This window comes from Leucopleurus acutus (assembly GCF_964270905.1).
Source record: "Leucopleurus acutus genome assembly, chromosome: 13".
In the NCBI taxonomy this organism is placed as follows: domain Eukaryota; kingdom Metazoa; phylum Chordata; class Mammalia; order Artiodactyla; family Delphinidae; genus Leucopleurus; species Leucopleurus acutus.
In genome coordinates, this window is record NC_139155.1 from 55,703,621 (window position 1) to 55,722,608 (window position 18,988).

The 18,988-nt window shown below is 40.8% G+C and overlaps 1 protein-coding gene across 1 annotated transcript in view; it reads right to left on the reverse strand.

Moving 5' to 3' along the window:
- MYOM1 (myomesin 1) overlaps window positions 1-18,988 on the reverse strand; it is a 161,178-nt gene that overhangs the window by 37,710 nt on the left and 104,480 nt on the right. Inside the window, exons 22-24 of the mRNA XM_082852834.1 lie at window positions 17,008-17,204; window positions 6,819-6,945; window positions 3,191-3,375 (exon numbers count right to left, since the gene is read on the reverse strand). Of these exons, the coding sequence (XP_082708960.1) occupies window positions 3,191-3,375; window positions 6,819-6,945; window positions 17,008-17,204 (509 nt within the window). The remainder of the gene's footprint in view (window positions 1-3,190; window positions 3,376-6,818; window positions 6,946-17,007; window positions 17,205-18,988) is intronic.

Sequence of the window (18,988 nt, forward strand, 5' to 3'; positions counted from 1 at the left end):
TCTGCAACAAGAGAAGCCACCACAATGAGAAGCCTGCACACTGCAATGAAGAGTAGCCCCCGCTCACTGCAACTAGAGAAAGCCCACGTGCACCAATGAAGACCCAACGCAACCAAAAATAAATACATAAATAAATAAATTTTTTAAAACGATAAAATCTTAATAAATAAATAGACAAGCAGTTAACATGATTGTGAATTTTAGTAATTTGTGAATAGTCAAATATATTCAAATTCCAAATCCTCACATTTTCAATCATCAAGAAGATGTTTGCTGAGGACCTATATTATATGTGTACCACCAAGCTAGAGTTACAAGAGCATATGAGAAGTAAAAAACATATATAGTATGTTTTTATACAACAGTCCCACTTCATAATTTTTTGTGACTTTCTTTGGGTTCAGCACAGTCTCATTAGTATTACAAATACTGTCAATATTTTACAAAAATTATGTTTTCCTTTTTAGAACATGTGACTTTTAAAAGCTATATGTATTTTAAGAAGGAGTTTATTACACACAAAGGGCACAATTTTTTCCCATAGTGTTGTGATGGAGATTAACAGCCAAAATGGGATTTAAATCAAACAAAGCTAGAATATACTTATTCAACTAAGCGAAGTGTTTGTGACCATGTATTTAGATGAGCTATGTATTAAATTGTTGGGTTTTTAATCTACTTATTTAATTGTATTGTGTTTATGGTAACAGAATGTCACTACTTATATAGTGATAGCTTTCACTGGAGCTAATGGATTTTTGAAATGAATTTTAATCCGTAAATGAATTTAGGCACAGGCTAAATGCATAAGAGTTTGATGTATTTAAATTCTATGCTTAGAAATAATGCCAGGCAACTGTGGATCTACAGAAAGGAACAGAAACATTTCCTTGTCGTGATAAAAACAGACCAGTTGCCAGGTACCTGCCACATCTGCACCTGCCACTTAGGTAATATGTGGCCGTGAGTCAGATTTCTGCCAACACGGCACAGGAAGTGAATCCACTTCCTAGTGTCTAGTCACTGAGGTGACAGGCACACCCCTCCACTCTTCCATCACCGCAGGGGCAATGACTGCTGGCTTAAAGCACTAGAGATGCATAATCTATATCCCCCACCCCTTCCAATTATTCAGTCCCTCTCACCACATTGTCTCAGCAGATTGTAATTACCAATCAAGAAGGAAGCATGAGCTCTGTTGGTTAAACCTTTTGGTGGATAGTAATGCATCTTTCACTCTCTAGGAACCCCTAGACACTCAGTGCTAATGTGAATGGGGGTGCTTCTGGCAGAAACCGGTTAGGCCATTATGTTCCAGTGCCATGGTGCTAAAATCTCCTGTTCCTGGAGGTATATGTCCTTTCCTCACTTAAATTTGACAGATTAAACTTTTTAACATGCACATTTTTCCTCCATTTCAGGGCTGAAACTTTTCTGAATATGAAACATCTGGAAAAGTGACTCCACATCAAAATGGGTATGGGGCTATAGGACATCTCTACTTTTCTTCTTTATGCCTTTACTGCTTGAATTTGTCATCATAAGCATGCATCTGTTTTATAATCAGAAAAATCAGTAATTCTATTTTTGCTTTAAAAATTGTGGCCAAACTCTAAGGTCATTTCCTTACAGAAAGTTCGTCTCCTGGTTTGTGAGGGGCACTCAACCTCAGTCTCTCTTTCCCCTAAATTTGCCTTTCTTCTTCTTCTTTTTTAAAAAACTGAGTGACATTAACCATTCTTTGATGTGTTTAAACTCCATTATTTTCTCTTCCTACTCATTTTTCCTGGGCTCTTGGTCCCCTTTGCTTGGCTTCTCACTCTCGCTTGGTTTCCCGTGAGTCGGGCTCCTGGGATCCTGTGCTATGGCAGATGGAGGATTTGGAAGTCATGCTGGCCATAAGCACACACCACCATCATCTAGGATGTGTCCGACCTTTGTTTTACATTGGCCTTTGGGGATGTCTTTGTATCTAGGGGCCTCCTGACTTCTCTGGACAGCCAAACAGCACCCTAGGCTCCAGACCTTCCTTGACCTTTTCTCTTCCCCACGAAATGTGACCTTCCTTATCTCCTCATGGTATTGTAAGGGGCTGGAGAGCTTACTGGCACATGGGAAGCTGAGTTAATGGCATGTTGGATATAATGGTTTAAGGGTCATCTCTCCTGGAGGGTACATTTACATCTTTTTATAGGGACCCCAGAGAGTGGCTGCCCTAACCCCAGAGAGTGGCTGACAAATGGTATGGACTTTAGTGGCAGGTTGACAAGAGAAATCTCTTAAACCAGGTATGCTCTGAAAATCCTCCAAGGCCCACGCCCTGGGTGGTGGCATATTCTGCCAACAGATAAGACTGCACACTGAATGCACTGTGAAGCTTCCTGTTTGACTGTGGTCATACAGTCGCACTTCGTTGTACGTAACAAGAACTGGAGTCATATTCCCCACAGTTTCTGAGGCCTTGTTGTAGATTCAGGGTCTCCAGATGCCACTGCTGATAATAGGGGGAAACATTCTTTTGAGATTTCTATTTGGTACTAGTGAGAGAGTCAGTGGCTAGAGCAGAACAGTCTCTGGCAGATAGAGTTAGAAACTGGTTCGGTTGGAACACTCTAGAGGAACCTGGAAGGCAGTGACATGGAGAAGGGTGAGAACAAGGTCAAGAGTTGAGGCAACTCATTCCTCTGGTCCCTGAGAGCTCACGTGAGCACAGGGGTGAGGGGGCAGGGGAGGTAAGGCCAACCACGACTCAAAAGGATCAGCAGTTAAAGGCGTACAGGCATGAACTCTATGAAAATAACACCCTCAAATCAAAAACCACCGGCAAAAAAATTCGAGGTAGGAATGAGAAAGTCACCTTTTGGAGATGGTAACATTTAAGACTGTGAGTAACAAAAATGTGAGGTGGGTAAGTGGAGGCGAGGAGGGACAGAAGAGGGAGGAGGGATCTTTCCTAAAGCCAGGCAAAGGGATTTGGGTCAAATTACAAGCAAATTGTTTTAAGTATCAGAAACATCCCCAAAACCTCACCGACTGCCAAATGGAATCCTACCAGGATCCCAACACATGACACAGGCCAATGCTGAGATGCTCTGCTTTATCTCACTGACTTTAAAGTTAACTTCGTTAGAAGAACCGTTTTTCTTTAAAAAAAAAAAAAGATTTTCTCAAACTGTGAGCATCCTCTTACCTTCAGGTATGTGTTTTTCAGAGCCGCCTCATTGAGTCCTCGCCACTGGTCCTCTTTGGCACTGGTCTCCTTCATGTCCACAAAGTAGCCAGTGACCGGAGTCCGTCCTGAGTGGATTGGAGGCTTCCACTGCAGAACCAGGGAGGTTTTTCTGACTTCACTGTACTTGAGACTGTGCGGTGGTCCTGAGAGGGAAAGAGAGACTGATGCGTAACAATCATAATGGAGATAAGAAAACTCCAATGTGTGTAAACCTAGAACCACATTTAAGGTCTTAAAGCTGAAGCTAATGCTGGTGTTCTTCTTCTGTAAAATCTACTACTCCCATGGAAACAGGTATTCTGTGCTCATTTCATATCAAGTTTCCTCAACATCTCTGTATCAGCCTATTAAGACCCTTTACGGGCAGCAAGTGGTTAAGGCCAGTTCAAGGTGCCCTCCAGCAGCTGGATGAAGCCTTGCCCTCAGGCTGTCCTCAGGCCTGTGTTCCTCACCTTTTATCATAACAGTTTAATTTGGTTGCAGATTCAGTTTCAGATTATTTTTGGATGACAATCTGAAAATACCCCGCAATCTCAATTATGACGAAGAAAGCAACTCTCTTTGATGGCTTATGAATATAGAAAAAAATATATATTGCAAAATATATATCCCTCCCTCACTGGAGGGATACCTTTCTCGTAAAGCATATATCCCATATAGGGGTAAAAACAAACTACAATTGTGGTTACAAAGAACTTTCACCAAAACAAATACAATCAATCCCATGGGCCCTGAATCTATGCTAAACCCTATCAGGTATTTTACATTCTTTTATCTCACCCATCCCTAAAACAATTAACAGAAAGCTCAGAGACACCAAGGAACTTGATCAACCTGTTCAGGAAGGAAGCCAAATACTTCCTGTGTGTGCTCTTTGCACTCTTGGGCGAGTCCCATCTACTCACTGATGGCCTGCATCTTTGCATGACTACCAGCTGCTATGAAGGTGATATAGTTATTTATTTTCTTTCTTTTTTTTTTTAAAGGATATAGTCAGATTTGCAATTTATTTATTTATTTAAATTTATTTATTTATTGGCTGCGTTGGGTCCTCGTTGCTGTGCGCGGGCTTTCTCTAGTTGCGGCGAGCGGGGGCTACTCTTCGTTGCGGTGTTCAGGCTTCTCATTGCGGTGGCTTCTCTTTGTTATGGAGCACAGGCTCTAGGCACGTGGGCTGCAGTAGTTGTGGCTTGCAGGCTCTAGAGCGCAGGCTCAGTAGTTGTGGCGCACAGGCTTAGTTGCTCTGCAGCATATGGCACCTTCCTGGACCAGGGCTTGAACCCGTGTCTCCTGCATTGGCAGGTGGATTCTTAACCACTGCACCACTAGGGAAGTCCCTTTATTTTCTTTTCTCTTTCCTCTTTTTTTTTTTTTTTTAAATAACAACTGGTTTCTAACCAACCATCAAAAGCACCTGAACTGACTCACAGTGGCCTGAGAGCCAACTACAAGCGCAGACTCCATCATGCTATGCTTTGGCATTTTGCAATTGATCACTGTGTTTTTTGGGCCCTTTTCCTCAGCTTAATGGTCACTGGCAATGAGTCATCCTTGTCTCCTGATGATGCCTTCTGTGGAAATAGGTTTAAATAACACCAGTACCTTACCCTGGTGTGGAGTGCTCTGTTTTGCAAAGGGCTTTTATGACCATTGTCCTGTGTCATCCTTAGGAGCCAGAGAGGCATCCCAACAGGTAGCACCAGCACTTTCTTCCAGAGAAGGACCACTGTGCTGCTGCTTCCTACCCCCTCGTGTCTTGGAATGAGCAGACTTAGTTTCCAACCCTAACTGCCACTTATTGCCTGTGTGACCTCCTGGGTATCATTTAACCTGAGTCTGTTTCTTCATCCAACAAAATGTCCTAAATGCTCTCACCTATCATAAAGCTTTCTTGACTCATGGCTTTCCCAACACTTCTCAGTGAGTCAAGGGTGAATCTGGGAAAAGAGAGGCCGTGGGCATGGAGGACTGCCCCGTTCACTTTTCCTCTGAGTTGGGAGCACTCACCCTGCAACCTCTTTTGCTAACTATATCTCTGTCTATCAAACCATTTTCCACAGGTCTGCTCAGAATTTCTTGGTCTGTCGTCATTCACATTTTAACTTTATTCAGGAACTGCAGTAATTTAAAAACAGACCCACTTTTGTGTAGGTGGCAGAAAGAACTTAAGAAATACCGCCAGCTTCAAGAAGGCGAAAGGAAAGCCACTGTGTTTGCCTCTTGTATTAACTGAAGGTGAGTGAACTCTTGAACTTCTCTTGAGTTTCTCTTGTAATCTTTTTATTCACACCTGATAGAGATGTGATGCAGATGGACACTCACTAAGTGAAGGCAAAAAAGATGGTCCTCCAAATGCACTAAGGTTTCAAATAGAGGAAGTGGGTGGCACTGGGGGCATGGCTGGATCCACCCAGGGTGCCCAGTGTGGCCTGGTGTTCTAACATGGTTGGAGCCAGTGCTGTAGCTGTTGTTATACAAGCTGAATATCCAACCCAAGTGGGAGAATTTAGTCATTCTGTGGCACTAAAGTATTTGGGTGTTTGAAGTTAGTGCCACTGGAAGCACAATAAAACCATCCACTAGGGACTTCCCTGGCAGTCCAGTGGTTAAGACTCCGCCTTCCAATGCAGGGGGCGCAGGTTCAATCCCTGGTCGGGGAATTAAGGCCCCCCATGCCGTGTGGTAAGGTCAAAAATTAAAAAACAAAAAGCAAACAAAAATAAAACCCCATCCACTGACTATGTTGCTAGTCTGACTCTTAATGACTTAGTAAATTTGTTAGTATTCAGTCTTTACATTTGTTCACTGTTGTAACTGTGTAAGAGTTAAAAGCATAGGTAATTGTTTCTGGCTTCTCCCCACTTTCATTCCTGCCCCATCAACCACCCTCTATGACAACCTCCAAAGGAGAGCATTTCCAGTCCGGTTCCAGGATCTTTATTGTGATGCAGAGTTGAGAAAAAGCTGACATAGACAGAAAGGACTCAAGAGCTAAGTGGAGAGATATAAGAGGCAGGAGGCCAGGACTGAAGCCCTAGGCAGGCATGTTAGGTCCCCTGTATGTACAGTGAAGAGCTGGGAGCAAGGGAGGAGGAGACCACAGGGAGGAGGCCACAGAGGCTGGGGCTGAGGAGACAGGGGAGGGAGGCTGATAAATGAAATGCTCCAGAGCAGTGGGAGAATGCACAACCTGGGAGTGCCAGAGGACATTTTTAAGAAATTTTGCTGGCGGATGTGAATTGGATGCCCTTTAATGGCCTTGAAGAAGACAAGCAAAGATTAGAATTCCTTTTAAATAATCAAGTGGCATTCAAACTGTGTGCTTCCGTCCATCCTACTCCATGCAGAGGCTGAGCTATGGGGACTCTAGGATTTATTTGGAATATAAGAAATTTATACTCAGTTTTATATTGGTACCTATTGTTTCATAGTACTGTAGAAATATTTAATGTAAACACAAGGGGCTGAGAGAATTTGTCTCCCTTAGAAGCTGTATATATATACCACTTAAATTTAGTTCCAGGCTGTAGGTTCCATTGGAAGAAACTCTGAGCCTTAGTGCTGAGACACGGTCTTCCCGGTTTACCTGGAACAGCAATGGTCCACTCTTCACATGTGAAGCTTGCGCTTACTGCCGAGGGTGCTCCCAAGCCAGCGATGTTCATGGCTGCCACTTGGAACTGATATACCATGTTCTCCTTCAAGTTGCTAATCTGCAACATGGACAATATCATGGATAGTGAACGTTTCAGGTTTGTTTTTCTAGTGGTTCAACGTCTTATTTATTTATCTCCTGTGTTGGACATACTCTAGGGTGACCCCCCAATGAGTCACACCCTTTTGTAATCTCCCCTCGCATTGGGGTGAAACCTGAGACTTGCTTCTAGCCAACAGAACATGGCAGGGGTATTGGAATATGAGTCCTGTGATTGTATTATATCATATGGCAAAGGAGGAGGGATATTTCAGATGTAATTAAGATCCCTAATCAGTTGATTTTGAGTTAATCAAAAGGGAGACAGATTATCCTGGGCGCACCTGACTATGATGTTGTGATTTATAATAAGACATATATATTTGGTTTTTGTCCCCATTCCTGGCACAGAGCTCCTAAAACACTTGGAATTTCCTAAGTGATGAGAGTTATAAAGTATCTTTTGTTGTGTTAATGAGGTGACTTTTGGAAAGCACCTAAGGATGGGGACTGGTTGCCAAGGGAACAAATCATGTGATTAGAGGGTGGGAACTTTTGGCCTCATCCCAGACCTCTGGACCTCCGGGGAGGGAAGATGGGCTGGAGATTGTGTTCAATCACCAATGGCCAATGATTTAATCAAGCGAGTCCATGTAATGAAGCCTCCATAAAACCCCAAAAGAGCAGGGTTCAGACAGCTTCCAGGTTGGTGAATACATGGAGGTGCTGGGACAGTGGTGGTCTGGAGAAAGGATGGAAGCTCCATGCCCATTCCCCATATCTTGACCTATCAATCCCTTCTATCAGGCTGTTCCTGATTTATACCTTTTATAATAAACTGATAATCTGGTAAGTAAAATGTTTCTCTGAGTTCTGTGAGCCACTCTAGTGAATTAATCAAACTCAAGGAGGAGGTTTTGGGAAATTGATTTATAGTCTGTTGGTCAGAAGCACAGGTGACATCTTGGACTTTCAACTGGCATCTGAAGTGGGGGCAGGGTTATTCTTGAGGGACTGAACCCTTTACATGTGAGACCTGAGTCTATCTTCAGGGAGACAGTGTCAGAATTTAGTTAAATTGTAGGACACCCAGCTGGTGTCTGAGAAGTGTTGTGAGTGTGAAGTAGTGTAAGAGCAAAGGAGAAACACACAGGAGGGAAAGTGAGTTTTTCCAAAGGACTGACTTAATCAGATAGAAACTCTTAAAATGGGGTTTGGGCCCTGCCTAAAGAGAAACACTGTCATGATGGCCTTGAAGAAGCAAATACTGTTTTTCAAACTGCTTAGCCACTCACATTTGGAGAAGGACAGCCTCTAGGAGCTGAGGGTCTCAGACCTACAGCTGCAAGGAACTGAATTTTGCCAACAACAGTGAGCTTAGAAGAGGAACTCGAGTTCCAGATGAGAACGCAGTCCAGCTGAAACCTGGTTGCAGCCTTGTGAGACCCTGAGCAGAAGACCCAGCTAAGCCGTGCCTAGACTCCTGACTCAAGAAAACTGTGATACCACAAACAGGGACAGTTTGTGGTAGTTTGTTACACAGCAACAGAAAACGAATGCATGTACAGATGAAAATTAAATGAATTCTAATCTTGGAATCAAAATACTCAAATTCTTGTAATATTTCTGCTCTTTACTGAGTGATCTCATATTTTCTATATCCCTCAGTATGAACTGGGTTGTTGTGGGGGGAAATATATGTAGTAAAATAATAAATGTGAAAACATTTGCAAAATAGAAATGATGGAATGTACTAATGTGAAAAAAATCCATGAACTAGGCTTTAAAAGAGGAGACAATGAGTAGAAGGATGTGCTCTCACTCCCTCTTGCAAGAACACCAGAATGACAACTAACTGCTGAACAATCATCGACAGGAAGACACTGGAACTCACCGAAAAGATACCCCATATCCAAAGACAAAGGAGAAGCCACAGTGAGATGGTAGGAGGGGCGCAATCACAATAAAATCAAATCCCATAACTGCTGGGTGGGTGACTCACAAACTGGAGAACACTTATACCACAGAAGTCCACCCACTGGAGTGAAGGTTCTGAGCCCCACGTCAGGCTTCCCAATCTGGGGGTCCGGCAATGGGAGGAGGAATTCCTAGAGAATCAGACTTTGAAGGCATGCGGGATTTGATTGCAGGACGTCAACAGGACTAGCGGAAACAGAGACTCCACTCTTGGAGGGCAAACACAAAGTAGTGTGCACATCGGGACCCAGGGGAAGGAGCAGTGAGCCCATAGGAGACTGAACCAGACCTACCTGCTAGAGTTGGAGGGTCTCCTTCATAGGCGGAGTGTGGCTATGTGTCACCGTGAGGACAAGGACACTGGCAGCAGAAGTTCTGGGATGTACTCCTTGGTGTAAGCCCTCCCAGAGTCTGCCATTGGCCCCACCAAAGAGCCTGGGTAGGCTCCAGTGTTGGGAGCCTCAGGCCAAACAACCAACAGGGAGGGAACCCAGCCCCATCCATCAGCAGACAGGTGGATTAAAGTTTTACTGAGCTCTGCCCACCAAAGCAACAGCCAGCTCTACCCACCACCAGTCCTGGCCATCAGGAAACTTGCACAAGCCTCTTAGATAGCCTCATCCACCAAAGGGCAGACAGCAGAAGCAAGAAGAACTACAATCCTGCAGCCTGTGGAACAAAAACCACATTCACAGAAATATAAACAAGATGAAAAAGGCAGAGGTCTATGCACCAGATGAAGGAACAAGATAAAACCGCAGAAAAACAACTAAATGAAATGGAGATAGGCAACCTTCCAGAAAAAGAATTCAGAATAATGATAGTGAAGATAATCCAGGACCTTGTAAAAAGAATGGAGGCAAAGTTCAAGAAGATGCAAGCAATGTTTAAGACCTAGAAGAATTAAAGAACAAACAAACAGAGATGAACAACACAATAACTGAAATGAAAAGTACACTAGAAGGAATCAATAGCAGAATAACTGAGGCAGAAGAATGGATAAGTGACCTGGAACACAGAATGGTGGAATTCACTGCTGTGGAACAGAATAAAGAAAAAAGAATGAGAAGAAATGAAGACAGCCTAAGAGACCTCTGGGACTACATTAAACAAAACAACATTTGCATTATAGGGGTCCCAGAAGGAGAAGAGAGAAAGAAAGGACCCGAGAAAATATTTGAAGAGATTATAGTCAAAATTTTCCATAACATGGGAAAGGAAATAGTCAACCTAGTCCAGGAAGTGCAGACAGTCCCATAGAGGATAAACCCAAGGAGAAACACGCCGAGACACATAGTAATCAAACTGGCAAAAATTAAAGACAAAGAAAAATCATTGAAAGCAGCAAGGGAAAAACAACAAATAACATACAAGGGAACTCCCATAAGGTTAACAGCTGATTTCTCAGCAGAAACTCTACAAGTCAGAAAGGAGTAACATGATATACTTAAAGTGATGAAAGAGACGAACCTACAACCAAGATTACTCTACCCGGCAAGGATCTCATTCAGATTCGATGGAGAAATCAAAAGCTTTACAGACGAGCAAAAGCTAAGAGAATTCAGCACCACCAAACCAGCTCTACAACAAATGCTAAAGGAACTTCTCTAAGTGGGAAACACAAGAGAAGAAAAGGAACTGCAAAAACAAACCCAAAACAATTAATAAAATTGTAATAGGAACATACATATCGATAATTACCTTAAACGTGAATGGATTAAATGCTCCAACCAAAAGACACAGGCTTGCTGAATGGAAACAAAAACAAGACCCATACATATGCTGTCTACAAGAGACCCACTTCAGACCTAGGGACACATTCAGACTGAAAGTGAGGGGATGGAAAAAGATATTCCATGAAAATGGAAATCAAAAGAAAGCTGGAGTAGCAATGCTCATATCAGATAAAATAGACTTTAAAATAAAGAATGTTACAAGAGACAAGGAAGGACACTACATAATGATCAAGGGATCAATTCAAGAAGAAGATATAACAATTATAAATATATATGCACCCAACATAGGAGCACCTCAATACATAAGGCAACTGCTAACAGCTAGAAAAGAGGAAACTGGGCTTCCCTGGTGGCGCAGTGGTTAAGAATCTGCCTGCCAATGCAGGGACGCGGGTTCGTGCCCCGGTCCAGGAAGATCCCACATGCTGCAGAGCGGCTGGGCCCATGAGCCGTGGCCTCTGAGCCTGCGCGTCCGGAGCCTGTGCTCTGCAACGGGAGAGGCCGCATCAGTGAGAGGCCTGCGTACCGCAAAAAAAAAAAAAAAAAAAAAAAAAAGAGGAAATTGACACTAATACAATAATAGTGGGGGACTTTAACACCTCACTTACACCAATGGACAGATCATCCAAAATGAAAATTAATAAGGAAACACGAGCTTTAAATGACACAATAGACCAGATAGATTTAATTGACATTTATAGAACATTCCATCCAAAAACAGCAGATTATACTTTCTTCTCAAGTGTGCACAGAACATTCTCCAGGATAGATCACATTTGGGTCACAAATCAAGCCTCAGTAAATTTAAGAAAACTGAAATCATATCAAGCATCTTTTTTGACCACAGCGCTATGAGATTAGAATTCAATTACAGGGAAAAAAAACACGGACACATGGAGGCTAAACAGTATTTAACTAAATAACCAAGAGATCACTGAAGAAATCAAAGAGGAAATCAAAAAATACCTAGAGACAAATGATAATGAAAACAAAACGATCCAAAACCTATGAGATTCAGCAAAAGCAGTTCTAAGAGGGAAGTTTATAGCTATACAAGCCTACCTCAAGAAACAAGAAAAATCTCAAATAAACAATCTAACCTTACACCTAAAGGAACTAGAGAAAGAAGAACAAACAAACCCAAAGTTAGCAGAAGGAAAGAAATCATAAAGATCACAGCAGAAATAAATGAAATAGAAACAAAGAAAACAAGAGCAAAGATCAATAAAACTAAAAGCTGGTTTTTTGAGAAGATAAACAAAATTGATAAACCAGTAGCCAGATGCGCCAAGAAAAAGAGGGAGAGGACTCAAATCAACAAAATTAGAAATGAAAAAGGAGAAGTTACAACAGACACCGCAGAAATACAAAGCATCCTAAGAGACTACTACAAGCAACTCTATGCCAATAAAATAGACAACCTGGAAGAAATGGACAAATTCTTAGAAAGGTATAACATTCCAAGACTGAACCAGGAAGAAATAGAAAATATGAACAGACCAATCACAAGTAATGAAATTGAAACTGTGATTAAAAATCTTCCAACAGGGCTTCGCGGGTGGTGCAGTGGTTGAGAGTCCACCTGTCGATTCAGGGGACACGGGTTCGTGCCCCAGTCCGGGAAGATCCCACATGCTGCACAGCGGCTAGGCCTGTGCGCCATGGCCGCTGGGTCTGCGTGTCTGGAGCCTGTGCTCCGCAACGGGAGAGGCCACAACAGTGAGAGGCCCGCGTACCGCAAAAAAAAAAAAAAAAAAAAAGATTTTCCAACAAACAAAAGTCCAGGACCAGATGGCTTCACAGGTGAATCCTATCAAACATTTAGAGAAGAGCTAACACCCATCCTTCTCAAACTCTTCCAAAAAATTGCAGAGGAGGGAACACTCCCAAACTCATTCTATGAGGCCACCATCACCCTGATACCAAAACCAGATAAAGATACTACAAAAAAAGAAAATTACAGAAAATTCACTGATGAATATAGATGCAAGAACCCTCAACAAAATACTTGCAAACAGAATCCAACAACACATTAAAAGGATCATACACCATGATCAAGTGGGATTTATCCCAGGGATGCAAGGATTCTTCAACATATGCAAATCAATCAATGTGATACACCATATTAACAAACTGAAGAATAAAAACCATATGATCATCTCAATAGATGCAGAAAAACGTTTTGACAAAATTCAACATCCATTTATGATAAAAACTCTCCAGAAAGTGGGCATAGAGGGAACCTACCTCAACATAATAAAGGCCATATATGACAAACCCACAGCAAACATCATTCTCAGTGGTGCAAAACTGAAAACATTTCCTCTAAGATCAGGAACAAGACAAGGATGTCCACTCTCGCCACTATTATTCAACACAGTTTTGGAAGTCCTAGCCACAGCAATCAGAGAAGAAAAAGAAATAAAAGGAATACAAATTGGAAAAGAAATAAAACGGTCACTGTTTGCAGATGACATGATACTATACATAGAGAATACTAAAGATGCCACCAGAAAACTACTAGAGCTAATCAATGAATTTGGTAAAGTTGCAGGATACAAAATTAAAGCACAGGAATGTCTTGCATTCCTATACCCTAATGATGAAAACTCTGAAAGAGAAATTAAGGATACACTCCCATTTAACACTGCAACAAAAAGAATAAAATCCCTAGGAATAAACCTACCTAGGGAGACAAAAGACCTGTATGCAGAAAACTATATGACACTGTTGAAAGAAATTAAAGATGATACCAACAGATGGAGAGATACACCATGTTCTTGGATTGGAAGAATCAATAGTGTGAAAATGACTATACTACCCAAAGCAATCTACAGATTCAATGTAATCCCTATCAAATCACCAACGGCATTTTTTACGGAACTAGAACAAAAAATCTTAAAATTTGTATGGAAACACAAAAGACCCCGAATAGCCAAAGCAGTCTTGAGGGAAAAAAGCAGAGCTGGAGGTATCAGACTCCCTGACTTCAGACTATACTACAAAGCTACAGTAATCAAGAAAATATGGTACTGGCACTAAAACAGAAACATACATCAATGGAACAGGATAAAAAGCCCGAAGATAAACCCATGCACCTATGGTCAACTAATCTATGACAAAGGAGGTAAGGATATACGGTGGAGAAGAGACAGTCTCTTCAATAAGTGGTGCTGGGAAAACTGGACAGCTACATGTAAAAGAATGAAATTAGAACACTCCCTAACACCATATACAAAAATAAACTCAAAATGGATTAAAGACCTAAATGTAAGACTGGACACCATAAAACTCTTAAAGGAAAACACAGGAAGAACACTCTTTGACATAAATCACAGTAAGATCTTTTTTGATCCATCTCCTAGAGTAATGGAAATAAAAACAAAAATAAACAAATGGGACCTAATGAAACTTAAAAGCTTTTGCAAGCAAAGGAAACTACAAACAAGACAAAAAGACAACCCTCAGAATGGGAGAAAATATTTGCAAACGAATCAACGGACAAAGGATTAATCTCCAAAGTCTATAAACAGCTCATGCAGCTCAATATTAAAAAAACAAACAACCCAATCCAAAAGTGGGCAGAAGACCTAAATAGACTTTTCTCCAAAGAAGACATATAGATGGCCAAGAAGCACATGAAAAGCTGCTCAACATCACTAATTATTAGAGAAATGCAAATCAAAACTACAATGAGGTATCACCTCACACCAGTCAGAGTGGGCATCATCAGAAAATCTACACACAACAAATGCTGGAGAAGGTGCGGAGAAAAGGGAACGCTCTTGCGCTGTTGGTGGGAATGTAAATTGATACAGCCACTATGGAGAGCAGTATGGAGGTTCCTTAAAAAACTAAAAATAGAATTACCACATGAGCCAGCAATCCCACTACTGAGCATATACCCAGAGAAAACCGTAATTCAAAAAGACACATGCACCCCAATGTTCATTGCAGCACTATTTACAATAGCCAGGTCATGGAAGCAACCTAAATGCCCATCAACAGACGAATGGATAAGGAAGATGTGGTACATATACACAATGGACTATTGCTCAGCCATAAATAGGAATGACATTGGGTCATTTGTAGAGACGTGGCTGAATCTAGAGACTGTCATACAGAGTGAAGTAAGTCAGAAAGAGAAAAACAAATATCGCATATTAACGCATATATGTGGAACCTAGAAAAATGGTAAAGATGAAGCGGTTTGCAGGGCAGAAATTGAGACACAGATGTAGAGAACAAACGTATGGACACCAAGGGAGGAAGCAGTGGGGGTGGGGTGGGATGAACTGGGAGACTGGGATTGACATGTATACACTAATATGTATAAAATGGTCAACTAATAAGAACCTGCTGTATGAAAAAATAAATAAAACAAAATTCAAAAAAAAATCCATGAACGATAAATAATCCTTTGAACATTAAAAATGCTTAATAAATGGAGGTACTGATGGAACCAGCTGAGTTAACAAACTTTACCTACTGTATGATTTAAGCTAAGACAAATCTGTATCCATGATCCAGTCTACACCTGATTTTATCATGAAGCTGGGTATCCATAAAGGGAAAAATAATTTGACCCTTATTTCACATCATACACAACATTTATAGGGGAATTAATAACTTAAATGTAAGTGGCCAACTGTAAAGCCTTTAGAATATAATCTATATAGCATGGTCCCAGCTGGGGTCATGGCTTTCAGGATTCCTGAACTAGAAGGCATTTCTTAAAAAAAAAAAGGCACAGAAATCGCTAATGACAAAGCAAATGTTGGTAAATCTGACTACAATAAATTTGACAAGAAAATAGGTGTAGTTCACCGTAAGGAGAGGAAAAGTCTAGCCAATGAGACGATATAGGCGACTTACATAGCCAACAAGGATTTATGCTCAAAATATTTAAAGAACTTCACAAGGCAATAAGAAAACCCATTAGAAAAATGGGCAAAAACCTTGTTAGGCATGCTATGAAAGATTTCAAAATGGACCATAAACACAGGAAAAGATGTTCAGACTCATTTGACACCCAGATTGTCGAAACAGGAAAAGTGTGAACACACCAAGTGCTGGAAGGATGTGCAGCATTGGGAATTCTCATACTCTTCAGAAACACAGCAGAGAATTATGTGGTGAAGTTGGAGATAAACAAGACTCTCTGGCCTAGCAATTTCACTTGTGGGTAATAACCTAGAGAAACTAGTGCACATATGTGCCAGCAGGCATGTACAAAAATGTTCATAGCTAAATTGTTTGATATGGCTTACAATGCCCCATGTCAATCAATAATTGAATGGGAAGGTCTACTGTGAGATGGTCATATAATGGAATACACAGCAATAAAGTCAGAGCTACTTGTACCAACATGGAAGAATCTTAAAAATAAAATTTTGGGGCTTCCCTGGTGGCACAGTGGTTGAGAGTCCGCCTGCCGATGCAGGTTGGGGAAGATCCCACATGCCGCGGAGCGGTTGGGCCTGTGAGCCGTGGCTGCTGGGCCTGCGTGTCCGGAGCCTGTGCTCCGCAACGGGAGAGGCCACAACAGTGAGAGGCCCGTGTACCGCAAAAATAAATAAAATAAAATTTTGTTTTATGTATTCTCAGTATGCGTGTGATATTTCATAAATATTATATGTTAAGTTAAAAGAATGTGACATTCAGTTGGGGAAAGCACCATTCCCCGGGCCTCACCCTGCTCTTGCTCTCACAGCTTGGGGTTCTGTGAGGGAGGGGTGGTGACTTGGGTCTAGCTGACGATGCTGCAAAGAGGGGAGCCAGTAGCTATGGTAATAGTGAGACCCCTCAGGTGCTCTGAGGTGGGCCGAGCAGTGAAGGCCCACGTGTAGCAGGGAAACTCGTGGGTGGACACGTGAAGTGCCCCTTTGTGGCTATCAGAGCACTATGACAGGGGCCACTTCGCAGAGGGCAAGCTGAGTCTGGCCATCGGGTCCATGTCCCTTTATTCTTCGTGATTTGGACATTGAAAGTTAAAAATCCAGTCATTTGGATTCCGGGACTCTTTAAAACTAGTTGCATATTGTTACAGATACTTTGTGAGTTAATTTTTGTAAAAAACATAAGTTTTCATAAAAAGTATATATTCCATACTAAATATTTGAAGAAATTATGTTTATGTGTATAAATCAGAAAATACACATACTGCCTGGTTAGCCAAAATATTTCTATTCAGCTTTGTATATTTGTCACAAAAGTCATGTCACTGCAGGCAAAGGACACTGGAGAAATGACAGGAATCATTGACAAGGTGCTGAGCATGTGCATGTATGTGCATGTGTGTGCATTGTGTGCATGTGGTGTGTCAACAGACATATGACACCCCGCACTACTGAGGGTCACACACTTACCTTATATGCCTCATCACTGACAGCTTTGATGTTGGCTTCTCTCCATCTTCCTGGTACCCCGTCAATTACTTCTCGATAGTTCACATAATAGCCCGTAATTTCAGCCCCTCCAGTCTTATCTGGTTGCTTCCATCCAAGAACCATTGAGTCACGAAAACTTTCAAGACAAGTGATATCATAGGGTGGAGATGGTGCCGCTGTTGCAATATGAAGAGCTCATGAGTGGACAGAAATGCTTCTATGATTCTACCTGCATCAAACTGTCTCATTGGTGACACGCATGAGGGCACTAGGTCCTGTGGTGTAAAACTAAAACGTGACACCAGTAAGTAACTTAGCATCGATTTGGTATGTGAGGAAAAAAACTGACACACAGTAAAAACTGCACCACAATAATTATTCCAAAGATAAAAAGAACCTGCCCCCTCCACTCCCAAGGAGGAATAAGTTTTGAGATACTAACAGCAAAATGTTAGTATTTCTAACAATATCCTGAAAATATAACTAACAATATCCTGAAAAATGATCTGTTCCCCATAAGAAGAAATATTTTTCCCAAGATATATATTTTTGTTTCTTTTTTCAATACTTTATGTATCTTTATTGATTATTTTTCATCCTACTTTGTATATCTCAACTCTAAATTTTAGGACAGAGGTACACGCTACCTCTTCATCCCTAAAGCAATAGCATGAAAAAGTAAGATATTTTTGTTTCTTTATGTGGTTTTGTTTTCATTTGCTCCCTGAGGAAAATGACATATGTATATCAATTTCTGCCTTGATTTGCTTATTAAGAATTTCTATATATTTCCAAACAGTTAGCATTTCACCACTCAGGTACATGTACCCTTGTGAGACCTTACAACTATATAGGTTCTGTCTATACACAGAAAAAAAATCATATACTGGAGCTCAGCTAAATGCCATGTTAAAAATCTTTTTTAAAAAACAGGAACGATCAGCCATGTGATTTTTCTCTTAGTATAATACATTTTGCTGCATTATTTTAAACCTGATGCTGGATTATTATTCATACGGCACAAAATACTACACAGCTGCCACTGTGTCTATTAGTGCTTAATCAGAAAAATATTTGGATGTTGTTTTAAAAGTCTTTCTTCATTTATGTGGATTTGTTGATGAAACTTTCACTCAACTACTGAAATTATGTTTTTTTGACAAAGAAAGAGAGGGTGGGGTGGTGGAAAGAAATCCACTAGATGTGCAATAACATTAAAAAGAATTTTCTGAATATTTATTTGGATTATCAGAGATAAAGGAACTATCTCATTCTTATTCAAAAAGATTCTCAGAACAATAAAGATTTTAAAAAATAAAATACGTTTTTTCTCTCTTTACCCCATCACCAACCTCCTTCATTCTTTACATTTTAAAGAAAAGCTTTCTTACTCTCTCTCTCTATTTCAGAGCAATGTTGAATATAAACTCTCAAATGAATACCCTATCTCATCTTGAGTTGAAGAGGCAAATAAAGGTGTCAAAAAAGTAGAGAAGGGCTTCCCTGGTGGCGCAGGAAAAAAAAAAAAAGTAGAGAAGGTTACAGAAGTTAGGGATGGGATATACATAGGGGATGGGTGAGAGGCAAGATATGATTTACCAGTATATGCTTAGCATTTCATTATTATTTGATAAGAAAAACATTGCCTCCTAGAATATATAAACCACAAATACCAAATATCCTAATCAGAAAATTCTGATTACTGATAATTAGTCTTTCTATTCTAATTCTAATTAGGTAATTAGCCTTACTGATAAATAGTCTTAAGTAAATCAGTTCTGGGAATGTGGATCATATATAATAGAATATGTGATTATAATGCCCTGTTAAACTTTTCATGACAACTCAAAGAGATATTGTTTCTTATGTTTATTTGAATTAAATGTGAAGGTAATTTGAAAACCTGAGGATGAAAAACAGAAGTTAATAACTATGATCCTGATAAAATGTTACTTTTTTG